The sequence below is a fragment of the Monodelphis domestica genome, chromosome 2, assembly GCF_027887165.1.
Source record: "Monodelphis domestica isolate mMonDom1 chromosome 2, mMonDom1.pri, whole genome shotgun sequence".
Lineage (NCBI taxonomy): Eukaryota > Metazoa > Chordata > Mammalia > Didelphimorphia > Didelphidae > Monodelphis > Monodelphis domestica.
Window position 1 is genome coordinate 339,461,297 of NC_077228.1, and position 15,169 is coordinate 339,476,465.

General features: G+C 34.8%; 1 protein-coding gene across 9 annotated transcripts in view; it reads right to left on the reverse strand.

Annotated features, from left to right (window-relative positions):
- CEP162 (centrosomal protein 162) overlaps positions 1-15,169 on the reverse strand; it is a 118,140-nt gene that overhangs the window by 66,815 nt on the left and 36,156 nt on the right. For 6 of the 9 annotated variants that reach the window (XM_007484275.3, XM_007484274.3, XM_007484273.3 and 3 more), the window contains 3 exons: positions 12,541-12,659; positions 8,122-8,152; positions 7,265-7,381 (listed from right to left, as the gene is read on the reverse strand). In XM_007484275.3, coding sequence (XP_007484337.2) covers positions 7,265-7,381; positions 8,122-8,152; positions 12,541-12,659 — 267 coding nt within the window. Of the gene's footprint in view, positions 1-1,407; positions 1,594-7,264; positions 7,382-8,121; positions 8,153-12,540; positions 12,660-15,169 lie in introns of those variants that run through there. The other 3 variants (XM_007484278.3, XM_056818565.1, XM_056818562.1) reach the window with 1 other exon arrangement.

Genomic DNA, 15,169 nt, shown 5'->3' on the forward strand with positions numbered 1-15,169 from the left:
GTATATATTTTTTTCCTACATAATTTTCACATTCTCAATAAAATTGTAAACTGGAAAAATAACAGGGATTATTTTACTAAAACAACACAGGCATTCTAATTAAAGATTTTTTAAAGATGTATTTTTGATTTTTAGTACTATCATTTCCTTCTCTATGGAGAAATCAAAGCTACTCTGTACTGAGTTGAATTGATTAATCTGTTTGCTACAACTTTAAGTGGTTACTGAAATAACAAAAGAACCAGATTACAAAATAATCTAATAAAAATTATGCTCTCTAATCTTATGCCAAAGGTTTTAAAGCTTAGGACAGAATTCAATTCAATTTAACATTTACCAAGAATCTTAAGTGACCGCAACATTATTGAGGGTATTAAAACAAAAGTAAAAAATACAGCCCTTTCCTCAGGAAACATATTTTACTGAAGCTTGGAAATGTACACAGATAAGTATATTTGATATAACATTAGAGGAGAGTGTTAACAACTGTGCAATTTAACTGAGTCCTATAGAAAGATAAAGCTTTGAGGTGGAGTAGGAGGTATGGGAAGGGAGGAAGACAACATTCCAGGTATGTGTAAAAGACACAGAGATATGAGACTGAAATATTGAGTTTGGAAAATAGAAAGAAGGTAAATTGCTTGGAATATAAAATCTATAAAAGGTAAGTAATGTGAAAAAATCCAAAAGTAGGTAGGAATCAGACTAAAATTACCTATAAACTCCAAGAATTAATCCTAGAGTCAAAACACTGAAGGCTTCTGAGCAGAGGAATTACATGGTATCATAATCAGTGCCTTAGGAAGATTATTTTGGTAGATATGTGGAGGATGGAATGGAAAGGGGAGAAAATATAAAAACATCAATCAGGAAGCTATTAGCTTAAGAGACTGTAATAAGATGGTGGCTGTATTAGTAGAGAGAAGAGGGCAAATAAAAAACGTGGCAGTTGAATCAGCCATACCTGCCAATTACTGGATGGACATTTAAGAAGGAATTGTCCATGATGATCACAAAGCTGTAAACTTTAATGCCTAGTAGGCTCATGGTACCCCTTCACAGAAACAGGCAAGTTTGGAGGAGGGGTAGTGATGATGAGCTTGATTTTGGATAAAATGGATTCAAAAGATAGTAACAGGACTTCAAGATGGAGCCATCTGCCAAAGTGAGTTCAGGAGAGAGATTAGAAGAGTACAGGAGTCTGGGGAAAAGGGGTTGAAGAAAAAGGAAAAAAGTTTTCTCCAAAGTTACTAATGATCTCTTAATTACTAAATTGAATGGCTTTTTCTCAATCCTCAACCTTTTTGACATCTTTACAGTCCTTGACATTGCTGATCACCTTCTTCTCTTGGATATTCTCTTCTCTCTAGAGTTTTATTACAATGCTCTTTCCTGGTTTCCTCCTACCTGTCTAACCCATCCTTTTCTGTCTTCTTCACTGGCTCTTCACCCATATCACACTTGTTAGCCAAGAGTATCTCCCAAGGCTCTGTCCTGGGTCCTCTTCCATTATATTATTTAACTTGGTGATCTCATCCATTCCCATGGTTTCAATTATCATGTCTATTCACATGACTCAGAGGTACTTATTTAACTTTAACTTCTTTTCTGAAATCTAAGATGAAAATTCTATTAGCAGAAATGACAATAAGAGATACAAGTTCTTCAAGAAATAAGTTTATTGAGAGAGGGCCAGTCTCACAACAAAGCTGGACCCTGGACACTGAACCTTAGGAGATGTCCTTTTTTATGTAGAGAAATCTAATGATCCAGTGTCAGATCAAGACAAACATGGGATACAGCTAGAATCAGAATAATATGAATATATAACCTCTAGATGGACATGACTTAAATGACACAGATGCTGAATAAGCTGGAAAGTACAGAATTATCACTTAGGCGTGGTATTCAGTAGCTATTCTTAGGCCTGGCCTTTATAAGGCCCCTGCAATTCTTGGAAAATAATGGAATAGGGTCTGATATATAAACCATTCCTATGGATGTCAGGAGCAAGTCCCCTAAACTGGTAGCAAATCTAGGTCGGTCCACTTTTAGGAATAAACATCCCTTGTCTGACTATTTAAGTAACTGCACTTCCTGTGATTAATCATCTATCCCATCAGGGTGTGGTGGACTTGGTAGGAACATTTGGGCTAAGGTCACAGTGCCTGTCAGCAAGATTTATAACACCCTAAGCTACATTTTTCTTAACTAATGCTTCTATATCATATAAGGATAACTATATTAACTATTATTCAAAACTAATGATTGTATCATTAAAAAAATCATAAAAGCTAGGTTTCATATTCACAAATCCAGGCTCATATTCCTCCTATATCTTTTAGACATCTTGAACAGGATGTCTTATAAGCATCTTAAACTCAGCATGTCTAAAATTGAACTAATTATCTTTCTTCCAAAACAACCCCCCCCTTCCTAATTTCCCTATTGTTACTAAGGTTATTGTTACACCATTCTTCTCAATAATCTAGGCTTACAATCTAAGTATTGCTTTTAATTCCTCATTCCCTCACCTCCCTTACCTAATCAATGGTCAAGCTGTTCCTATCTTTCATATCTGCCCCCCTCTTTCATCCAAAACTACCACCACCTCGGTAAGGCTTATCACCTCTAGCATAGACTATTGCAAAAGCTTACTGGTTGGTTTCCCTGCTTAAGATCTCTTCTCACTTCAGGCCAGCTTCCATTTAACTATCAAATTCATCTTCCTTAAGTACAGATCTAACCCTCTCCACTCAATTCGATAAACTCCAGTGGTTCTTTATCACCTTCAAAATCAAGTATAAAATTCTATTTGACTTTCAAAGTCTTTCTTAACCGACTTCCTTCCTACATTGTCAATCTTCTTACACTTTAATTATCTCCAGCTTCACCCTGTCTATATATTCCTCAGGCCAATGGCACTGACCTTCTTGCTGTTCCTATAAACAAGACACTCCATTTCCCAATTTGGGCATTTTCTCCAGCTGTCCCCCATTCCCGGAAGGCTCTCCCTCCTCAACTCTGCCTCCAGACTTCCCTGGCTTCCTTCTGTTCCCATTTAAAATTCTACCTTCTAGAGATAGACTTTATCAATCTTAAATTTAGTGATAACTTTCTATTGATTATTTTATAGGTTTCTGGTAGATTGTTCGTACAAAGGAGACTGAATCTCCATTTAATTGTTAGTTCTCTGAGAACAGAGAACTGTCTTGATTTCCTTTGTATTCCCCATACTTACCAGAGTGCTTGGCACATAGAAGCTTAACAAATGTTTACTAACTAATTTTAAAGCTTTTTCTGTTTCCTGTTATGAGATTGCATTATTTAAATGCTATTTTGTCTTTGGTTAGTTTAGATATTTTATATTTTTGGTGGTGACTCTCCATTTGTTTTTGTTAGCATCTGTGCACAGTAAATTCTAGTCATTCTTTTTATTTCTTCTAGTTTTTCTTGTGATTTCACCTTGTTTGGCTGCTATTTTGTTGACTTTGTTTTTTCCTTTCAAATTTTAATCAGGTTGGCTAAAAAGGCTTAAAATTTTTGCTGAACTCTTTAAAGAACTAGCCTTTAGTCTTATCGTTTTTATGTCCTTTTTGTCTGTGATTGGTCTATTTTTGCTTTTGTTACCTAATTTTTAATATTTTCTTTTGTGCTTATTTTGGGTCTATTAAAATTTTTAATGCATATTCAGTTTATTATTCTCTCTTTTTATATGAAGATAATGCAATTTAAGGATGTATTTGTTCTCCTGGAGGAAAATGTTAACTGTATCCTAGAAATTTTGGTGTGATGTTTTGTCATTATCAGTGTTCATATAATATTCATTTGTATGATTTATTTGATGAGCTAATTTATTATGATGATGATTTTGTTATTAAGTCTCCAGCTGGGTCTGTGTCTTTTGTTGGTACTCCTCAATGGATTATTGCATTATAGTCTATAAATGTTATATTTACTAATTCTGTTTTTTTACATTTATTTGTAATAGCTCCATGCCATGATACATTGCTGATTTTTGTAAAAGTTCTATGTGGTATTGAGAAACACTTATTTTTTTTAAAGGTTACATTTAGAAGACATTTTAAGTCCTTTTGCTTAACTTCTAAAAGCATTTTGTTTAATTGTCATTGTTATTATTAATATCTAAAATTTACATAACACTTTTAAGGTTTGCAAGGCACTTTACATATGTCATCTCACTTGATTCTAACAATAACCCTGTGAAGTAGGTTACAGACTATTCTATATTTTCGTTTTTGTTTACTTTGCAGTTAATTTGTTTGGTAAGTCTGAGAAGAGGAGGCTAAAGCATATTACTTTTTAAAAAATTTTTTTTATTTAAGTATTTTTCAATGGTTACATGATTCCCTCCCTTTTTCCCCTCCCCACTCCTAGAGTTGACAAGTAATTTCACTGGGTTATACATGTATTATCACTCAATACCTATTTCTATATTAATCATTTTTGTAATAATCTTTTAAAAACCAAAACCCCCTATGTAATACCCATATAAACAAGTGAAAAATCAAATGTTTTCCTTCTTCATTTCTATTTCCACAGTTCTTTCTCTCAATGTTCTTTCTCTCAATTCTCTCAAGCCTTCCTTCTCAAAAGTTCCTCTCACTTGTCCTGGATCAATTGCATTGCTATCAGTAGCAAAGTTGATTACATATGATCACCCCATAGGGTTTTAGTCTCTGTGTACAATGTTCTCCTGGTTGTGCTCATTTCACTCTGTATCAGTTTGTGGAGGTTAAAACCAATTACTTTTATTGGGCTACTATATATATATATATATACATATATATATATAATTCAGGTGATTTTTCCTTTAGAGGCTTATGGCACTTAGAGTATATAAATTTAATACTGATATTAGTTTGTTGTCTATGGTTCCTTTTAGCATAATATAATTATTTTTAGCTCTATATCATGAATTTTTGTTTTTGCTTTAACAGCACGATTGCAATGCCTGTCTTTTGGCTTTACCTCATCCATAGCCAATTTTATATCAGCTTCTTATAAGAAATGCAGCTAAAATATAAGACAGAATAAAAATAAGTAACATAAAGAGTCAGTTTTCTTAATGTCACTTGATTTTTTGGATCAAATTGTATTCATTATTGTCTTTTGCTTCTCTTCTTCCAAATGATGCTTCATTTCAAGATATTTGTAATTCCCATCAGTTGTTCTTCTTTTTGCTTCTTTGGAGAGACTTACCATCATGGATTCAAGTTTTTTTTTTTTAATTCTGCTAATTATTTTTGCTTTGTAGGCCATAAATTCTGTTATTTGTTTTCTTTTAACTTCTTTTAAGATTCTTATTTCTTCCCTGAACATTCAGGAACATCCTATAGTCATTCCATGCCTCTTGGGAAGTCATGGGGTTCTCAATTTGAATAGGCATTGCTTCAATTTTCTTTGTCTTTTGAGAGATGTTGGCAGTTTTTAGGTGTTGTGGTATTCTGTTTTAATATGTGCCTTCTTGATTTATCTATACTTGTGCTTTGTGCTCTAGGTTTTTTTGGTAAGTTTTCTTTTTCTAAGACTGTTGATAGATTTAGTGTTTTTTTCCCCCTTCTATTACCCTATTACTCACTTTCTGACTCCCTTTTGAAAGTGGGTTTCCTCTCTGTCTGAAGTATTCCAGTAACTTTCCCTCCTCTGTTCTGCTTCTTATTGCTACAGAACGGTGGGGTGAGGGAAGGGGCAGATGATGCCATTTCAGAGACTGAAACGGCTACAATGGGTAGGATTGTGAGTCCTGCCTGAGAGTGGGGACTGGTGGGTTTAAGGGTGCTCAGTAAGCAAGTTAAGGACAGCACTCTCTGATATTTCCTTATTAGACTTCTTGGTGTCTTGGTCTTCAAAGATAGATGTAATTGCTTTGGCTCTGCTCCTTTGGGAGTTGAGAGTTAGTGAGTACTGAGGAAAATGTTAAGTCTTCCATTTGGTTGGTAATGAGTGTGTGTATGTGTATATATATATATATATATGTATATATATATATATATATATATTTGTATGTGTATACATATATATATTTGTATGTGTATACATATATATATTTGTGTGTGTATACATATATATATTTGTTTGTGTATACATATACATATATATATTTTTTTTTTTTTAATTAAACTCTTACCTTCTGTCTTAGAATCAATACTATGTACTGGATCCAAGGAAGAAAATCAGTAAGGATTAGGCAATAGGGGTTAAGTGGCTTGCCCAGGATCACATAGCTAGGAAATGTCTGAGGCTAAATCTAAACCCAGGACTTCCTTTCTCTAGGACTGACTCTCAATCCACTGAGCCACTTAGTTGTCCCTGAGTATATATTTTTCTATCTGATTCTATCTCATTTCCCATGGAAGTATGACTAAGTGTGAATACTGCTAAATGCTATGTCTCCAAGTATAGCCTTTGTCATGAACAAAGACTTACCACTAAATAAGCACTTAAATGAATGAATTAGAACAGTCCAAATCTGAGAACATCTAATTAACAGAATGGAGGCTAGGTAGTTTCATATAAACTATTGATTTTTTTTTTATCAGTTTCTACTTATATCAACCAACTTTTACCAAGTTTGTGGAATGCATTTCTGAATTTTTCTAATTCTCATCACAATGTATAGGAAATTGTAATTGGTCACAAGAGATTGCAGATTTAGAGCCATTAAATACTTCTAAATTAAAAATAAAAACTCTCATTTTACAAATGAGGAAACAGAGGCCTAGGAAGCTCATGAATAGAATTTGAATTAGGTCCTTTAACTCCATTTCACATTCTTTCACAGATTAAGATCCAATACAGTTATCTTCAGCAATCCTGGGACATGGTTTTTTAGAAAAAACTTCACTGAACCCCAGTTTTCTTATCTAGAAAATTAAGAGGTTCACTCTGGGGTTCCTTCAAGTTCTATATCTGATGATCCCAAAATAGAAAGAAGAAAATAACCATTCCACTACTCTTTCTTAAAACACTAAACTAGTGAAGAGCCAGGACTACAAAGAAAACAACCTCAAGTTAATGTCAGGAATTTTAATGACAACCAATATCCATTATGATGCAAATCAAGATCTCTGTGTCACAGTTAAGTCATAGATATTGCTTAAGTGGTTGATGTGTTTAAGTCTGTAGATTTCTTACCAAATCCTTAAAGTGAAAGTAGTTATTATAGACATGAAGTTGCAATTGCAAAATGATAATTTTTAAAAATTAGAAAGCCGACAGCTAGCTTTAAAAGCATCTTTACCTGTCCCAGTCATTTCATTATCAGTGACTTCTGGCTGTCCTTGTAATGTGGTTGTTCTTTTATTTCGGTGATCAAGTTCGACCTCAGCAACTGAATCTAATGAATCAAGCAGCACCACTAAAAGAATATAGCAAGAAAAATGAAAATAAAGAGGACAATTTGTAGGTCTCTTGATAATAATAAGAGCAATTGAGTCATAATCTGCATATACTAAACAAAAGCATATGAACTGATTAAATAAAAATAAATAAAATTAAATAAATAAAAATTAAATAAAAATAAATAAATAAAAATAAAGATAAATAAAAATTAAAAATTGACATGTCTACATATATTTATATTTTAGAAATGAGGAGGAAAATAATGATCCATTGTTTTCCTTCTAATAAGAAAATAATAAAGTGGAAATTATTTTTAAATTATATTAAAGGGGAAGTGCAGCTAGGTGGCTCAGTGGATTGAGAGCCAGGACCAGAGATGGGAGGTCTTAGGTTCAAATCTGACCTAGCTGTGTGACTCTGGGAAAACCATTTAACCTAGCCTCACCTAGTCCTTACTACTCTTCTGCTTTGAAACCAAAATACAGTATTGATTCTAAGATAGAAGGCAAAGGTTTTAAAAAAACTATAGACATACTATATAAGACAACTTATATATATATATATATATAAGACAACTATAAGGAATATATTATTGATAAGATCTACAGAATCTCATTACCAGTATATGGATATCAGTTTTTCTAGGATAAGGATATCAGCTTTTCTAGGATGTTTTATTTGTAGTTCTGTCTATAGGGAAATAAACAGACCAGACTTATTGCCAAATTATAATCTCAGAACATAAAAGCTGCTTACCATTAGCTAGCATGCCTGTTTTCTCTTCTTTCTAAATTAAAAGAAAAAAATAGAAATCAAAACTGCAAATTTAAAATATAAATTTAAAAACAAGCATAAAATTACTAACATTCACATCAAAGCCTGAACGAGTTGGAAAGCCCTTTTCCTATTTCTTAAAATATGAGTGATTTATACCTGTTATCATAGGAATGCTATGAGAGTTAAAATATTTTCTTTAAATATTTTTCTCAATATAAACTAGCAATACATGAGGCATGGAAATAGCCCAAGAAACTGTTTCCAAGGAATAAAAACACCTAAAAATATAGGTATTGCAATTTGAATATGGTTGTATTCTAATGAAGACTAGAAGGCTATGAACTAGAGACAGGATAAGGCTTGGATGAGGAATCACTGAAATTCAGATCTAGTCCAATACTTTTATATATAGAGAGAGAGATAGAGATAGAGATATATAGATACATATCCAGTTTCTTCTTCTGAAGCACAAGGAAAAGAAATCATCTCTCCAAAGTCATTCAATAAGTTAGAAGAACTGGGACCAGAACCCATTTCTCTTGGCTTGCAACTAAGGACTCTTTCTACTCTATCATAATGAAGACAGTATGTCATATTATAGCTATGTATCACAGAACACAGAACAGGAAAGGACCTTAGAATCCATTTTAATCTAGCTTTCAACTGAGAGGTCCTCCCTACATATAGCATAGCTGACAGATGACCTTCCCTTCATTGAAAGTGTATTCACTATCTCCTGGGACACACCATTCCTTTCTAAATCATAAGAAAAAAGTTCTTTATGTTGTATCAAAATTTCTCTCTATCTTTCCAACTCAATGACAATCTGATTTATTGAACAATGCAGAACCAATCTGTTTCCCTCTTCTCCATGACAGTCCTTCAAATCATTGACAACAACTATAATTTCTTCCTTTCCTCTTCTTTAGGTGAAGCAAATCCAGTTTTTTTTCAAACCTTTCCCACAGGACATAATTTGCAATAATTATACCATTGTGGTCATCTTATTTTGAACCTTCCTTTGTTCCTTTTTCCTAAGATAATTTGACATGCAAAGTTGAAGAGGCTACTGTGTATGTAAAGCAGTGGTTCTCAACCTTTCTAATGCCGTGACCCCGCAATACAGTTTCTCATATTGCAGTGACCCCAAACCAAAAAATTATTTTGGTGGCTACTTCAAAACTGTAATTTTGCTACAGTTATGATTCAGAATGTAAATACCTGATATGTATTATGTATTCTCATTGCTACAAATTGAGAGGTTGAGAACCGCTGAAGGGACCAATCCAGAATATAGTAAATTGTTGGTATTTCATTCTAAGTATTATAATAAATTGACAAGTACAGGACATTCTTCAGTTTACAAAGCACTTCACATATGTAATGGTGACAGTCAAGGGGAGCCTCCCTGACCTGAACTGGTGACTGTCATGGGGCACATATGAGGATGGGCAAGCATATTGCAAATCCCCAAAAGATCATCTTCCATCAAAGTCTGTTTCCTGGTTAGTCCCCTTGAATGGGAATTAGTCACTGAGAGAGGAAGAATGACTCATTCAGCAGCCTATTTTAACAGACTCATTTTACAGACGAGGAAGCTAAGACTCATAGAGCTTTATGAGATTTGATCAAGGATAAACACGTAATAATTTTCAGAGCTAGGATTCAAACCTAGGTTCTTTGACTCCAAATCCAGGGCTCTTTCCATGAAAACACATAGCCAAACTCTTTATACATTTTTTCTTGTAGGTAAGAATTGAGTCTGGAATACTAATTCCTTCAGTTATTTCCTCTACCTTCAGAAAGGTGGAGCTGTTAACAGGTTAGGTCAGATGTTCTAAAATAAGTGGAATTAGACTTTTAGCAAAGGTCAGAATTGAAATCTCTCCTGAGGGTCCACTGCCACTGGACAAGTTTTACAATCTATATTGAGTAGACAACTTACATTGAGTATTTTATCATTTATAGTGCTTTGTATACATAACTCAATCTGATCCTCTCAACTCATTAGCCACAAATATTATCCTAATTTTACAGAGAAGGATACAAACTCAGGGATATAAAATCACTTGTTACTGGGGGGGGGGGGGAGAGGAGCATTCCAGCTATTCACAAGCATGTGAAAAACTCCTCTACAAAATTTCCAGTATGTTGCTATAAAATACAGTATAACCAGGTTTTCCCTATGTATGTAAGGTGATGCACTGGAAAGACTGGAATTTAGAATAAAGAATCCTTGCTTCAAATTTCAGAGTTCATACTATTATGTGACTTCTGGTGATCCTACCAGGCCTTAGTTTGCTCAACTCACAATGGGAACAACAATATTTGTACTGCTTTTTTACAGAACTATCACTGAAAACATACTTTTTAATCTTTAAAGTGCCATATATAAACTTGATCTATTATTATTATTTCAGTAACAGGTACCTAAAATACAATTTGAAATATGAATATCAAGTGGCAGTTTAATAATCACTGCTTCACCTTATCAGCTACTGAGTAGAATTAGGGGTAAGTGAAAGAAGTGGAGTGGGAGAACTAGGATCAAGGCCATCTCTTGGGTAATGAAAATAACTTAACCCATTGCTTATGCTCTTTCTCACCTGGGTCTAGGATATGGGGATCTGGGGGAATTACTTTTGAGTTATAAAAGGACTGATTTCGCTAAAAGAAAAAAGGTGATTTAATATACTTTTGTTTTCTATTAGATTTACAACATAAATTTTGTTTACATTTCTTTTTTAAAGACATTCACTTTTATTTTATTTTCAGTTCCAAATCCTCTACCTTTCCTTCGCTCTCTTCCCTCCTCTACTATACTAACATTTTCAGTTGCAGAAAGTTTAATTTTAGAATTTGAAGAGGCATTGGATAGGATACTGGCTCTGGAGTCTGGAAGATTGTTCATACATGAATTTTAGATTTACTCCACCCTGCATGGTCTTTAGAATTTTAGCAACCAGGAATGTATATAACCCCACTTAAGGATTAAGTGTGGGGGAGGAAGGTCTATGACTCACAAGTGTCAAATGACAAATCACTCATTTGTTACAAGTGACAAATCAGAAACAACTGACTGACCCCTTTGGCTGTCCAAAAGTCAAGTTTAAGCCACCATTGGTACATGTGAGACACAGGAAGTGATGTAAAGAACTGCCTTTATATTTTGCTACACTTCCTGTGAGAAGAACTTGGCAGTGGAACTTGACTGTGGAGGAACTCCAGCGTGAAACCTCAGGTTACTTTCCTCAGACTGTCATGTGGTGAGTGCAAGGCTTACTTCCCTTTCCTTGGCTTTTCTGGAGGCACCAGCCTCTGAGAAGGTCCCTCTGGCCCCCGCACCCCTTGGCTGGGGCCTCTGAATTCCTGCTTAGTAGCTCTCTCCTTTTCCTCTCTTTCTTTCTTCTTTAATATCTTCACTCTATTGTAAATAAACCACCATGAAATTCCATTCTGACCTAAGTATTTCATTGGGATTTAGAATTTAAATCCCTGGAGACCAACTAAAAAGATATTCAGTCCAACCATAAGTTTCACTCCCAACACACAGCAGTATAAACCTGGAAAAGTCACTTATGTGAGTGTATGGGGTGCTCAGGGAGGAGTAGTATCTCTGGTATGGAGAGCTTGTCATGCCCTCCTAGGGCAGCTCTCCAGCCTCTGACCCTCACCTGACACCCAGCTCTCACTTGTGGCTCCCAGTAGCTGCTAGCATGCGGCAGCGGCCACACTTCGGGCAACAGCTTCGACAGGCTGGCTAAACCTTGTGAGGGTAGCCATTGGGTCATCGACCCCTGTTGAACCAGGGCTTTGCTCACCCAGCATGTGAAGACTGCTTCGGCCGAACAGACGGAAGAAACCAATAACAAGGTTCAACGGCTGAGATGGCAACGCAACGAAGCACTGTGGAGTGCTTAGGGCGTGTTGGAGCACAAAAGACAACCCGGCCATCCAATGCAGCTGAGGAAGTCTCCAGACGTAACAATTTTTCGTGCCAATGGACCCAGGCTTCCAACGCCAAGAGAGTGGGACTGTCTCTGTGCATCGGCTTTTCCACTTAAATCTCTTTCAGCACAAGTATCTTTGTGCACACTCATCTACATCAGAGATGAAAGCGCACAAAGACAATCGTCATCCTCGGTTACCGAGAGACTACTACTACTCAGTTGCTAAAAGTTAGATTTGCACCTTCTGGGAGTTCCCACCAGTGAATTTCCTTATGCTAATGAAATCACAGATACTTAGTAATAACTTCATTCTAAATTTCTGAAGATATTTCATGGAAATTAAAGAACCACGGACTGACTTGGAGAGCCAACGATATGAAAGAAAATTTCAGCATTTTGAAATTGAAAGTCAAGATTTCAAACTACTAAATACTTAACAGAGGTATACCTCAGCTGGAGCATTTATCTCTTCTATTTTGAGATTTTGCTTGTGTTGAATTTCTTCCTTTTCAGTAAGTGACAATACCTCAACATCATCTTCATCTTCAAAATCATCACTGTAATTTTCTGAAGGAAAAAGAAAAACACGTGAAAATAAAACACTTCAAAAATGTTAAATTCCAGAAAAAATGTTATATGGACTTCCAGATAAAATAGAGTAAAATTAATCAAAATTTCTTTCAGAGCCAAAGTGAAGATACTTTGGATTAAATATCCTAATGAGACTGTTTCAACTCTCACAACTATTTTTGCTATTTGGGGATTTTGAAAAAAGAACCTTTTAAATACTTTTACTGGTTTTGCTTTTTTTAATCTTTTATCATCTACAATTCATTCTTTCTTCCCAAAGTCTTCTGTCTTCCTAATTTCCTTAGGGTATCACTATCCTCACCGAACATTAGTATAGGGGTAGGAGATAGAATTGAAATTTGAAGGTTGAGGCTATATAAAAGTGATAATATTTTAATGAAAAAGCAATTCTGAGAAAAACATCTAAAGGGTTCTTCTCTCTGAAGGCATCTTTCTTTTAGAAAAGTTACCTGACCAATGAAGAGGAAATTAAGGCAATCATTAAAAACTACTTTGCCCAACTATATGGCAATAAATATACCAACCTAGGTGATATGGATGAATATTTACAAAAAAATATAAATTGCCTAGACTAACAGAAGAAGAAATAGATTTCTTAAATAATCCCATATCAAAAAAAGAAATCCAACAGGCCATCAAAGAACTTCCTAAGAAAAAATCCCCAGGGCCTGACGGATTCACCAGTGAATTCTATCAAACATTCAGAGAACAGTTAATCCCAATACTATACAAACTATTTGACATAATAAGCAAAGAGGGAGTTCTACCAAACTCCTTTTATGACACAAACATGGTACTAATTCCAAAGCCAGGCAGGCCAAAAACAGAGAAAGAAAACTATAGACCAATCTCCCTAATGAATATAGATGCAAAAATCTTAAATAGGATACTAGCAAAAAGACTCCAGCAAGTGATCAGAAGGGTCATCCACCATGATCAAGTAGGATTTATACCAGGGATGCAGGGCTGGTTCAACATTAGGAAAACTATCCACATAATTGACCATATCAATAAGCAAACCAACAAGAACCACGTGATTATCTCAATAGATGCAGAAAAAGCCTTTGATAAAATACAACACCCATTCCTACTAAAAACACTAGAAAGCATAGGAATAGAAGGGTCATTCCTAAAAATAATAAACAGTATATATCTAGAACCATCAACTAATATCATCTGCAATGGGGATAAACTAAATCCATTCCCATTAAGATCAGGAGTGAAACAAGGATGCCCATTATCACCTCTACTATTTGACATTGTACTAGAAACACTAGCAGTAGCAATTAGAGAAGAAAAAGAAATTGAAGGCATCAAAATAGGCAAGGAGGAGACCAAATTATCGCTCTTTGCAGATGACATGATGGTCTACTTAAAAATCCTAGAGATTCAACCAAAAAGCTAATCGAAATAATCAACAACTTTAGCAAAGTTGCAGGATACAAAATAAACCCACATAAGTCATCAGCATTTCTATATAATTCCAACACAGCACAGCAGCAAGAACTAGAAAGAGAAATCCCATTCAAAATCACCCTAGACAATATAAAATAGTTAGGAATCTATCTGTTGAGACAAAGACTGAGACTATATGAACACAACTACAAAACTCATTCCACACAACTAAAACTAGACTTGAACAATTGGAAGAACATTAACTGCTCATGGGTAGGACGTGCCAATATAATAAAAATGACCATCCTACCCAAACTCATCTATCTATTTAGTGCCATACCCATGGAACTTCCAAAATTTTTTTTACTGATTTAGAAAAAACCATAACAAAGTTCATTTGGAAGAACAAAAGATCAAGGATATCCAGGGAAATAATGAAAAAAACATACAAAGGAAGGGGGTCTTGCAGTCCCAGATCTCAGACTATATTATAAAGCAGCGGTCATCAAAACAATTTGGTAGTGGCTAAGAGACAGAAAGGAGGATCAGTGGAATAGACTGGGGGCAAGCAACCTCAGCAAGACAGTATATGACAAACCCAAAGATCCCAGCTTTTGGGACAAAAATCCACTATTTCATAAAAACTGCTGGGAAAATTGGAGGACAGTGTGGGAAAGATTAGGTTTAGATCAACACCTCACACCCTACACCAAGATAAATTCAAAATGGGTGAATGACTTGAACATAAAGAAGGAAACTATAAGAAAATTAGGTGAACACAGAATAGTATACATGTCAGACCTTTGGGAAGGGAAAGACTTCAAAACCAAGCAAGAATTAAAAAGAGTTACAAAATGCAAAATAAATAATCTGGAATACATCAAATTAAAAAGTTTTTGTACAAACAAAACCAATGTAACCAAAATCAGAAGGGTAGCAACAAATTGGGAAACAATCTTCATAAAAACCTCTGACAAAGGTTTAATTACTCAAATTTACAAAGAACTAAATCAATTGTACAAAAAATCAAGCCATTCTCCAATTGACAAATGGACAAGGGACATGAACAGGCAGTTCTCAGCCAAAGAAAT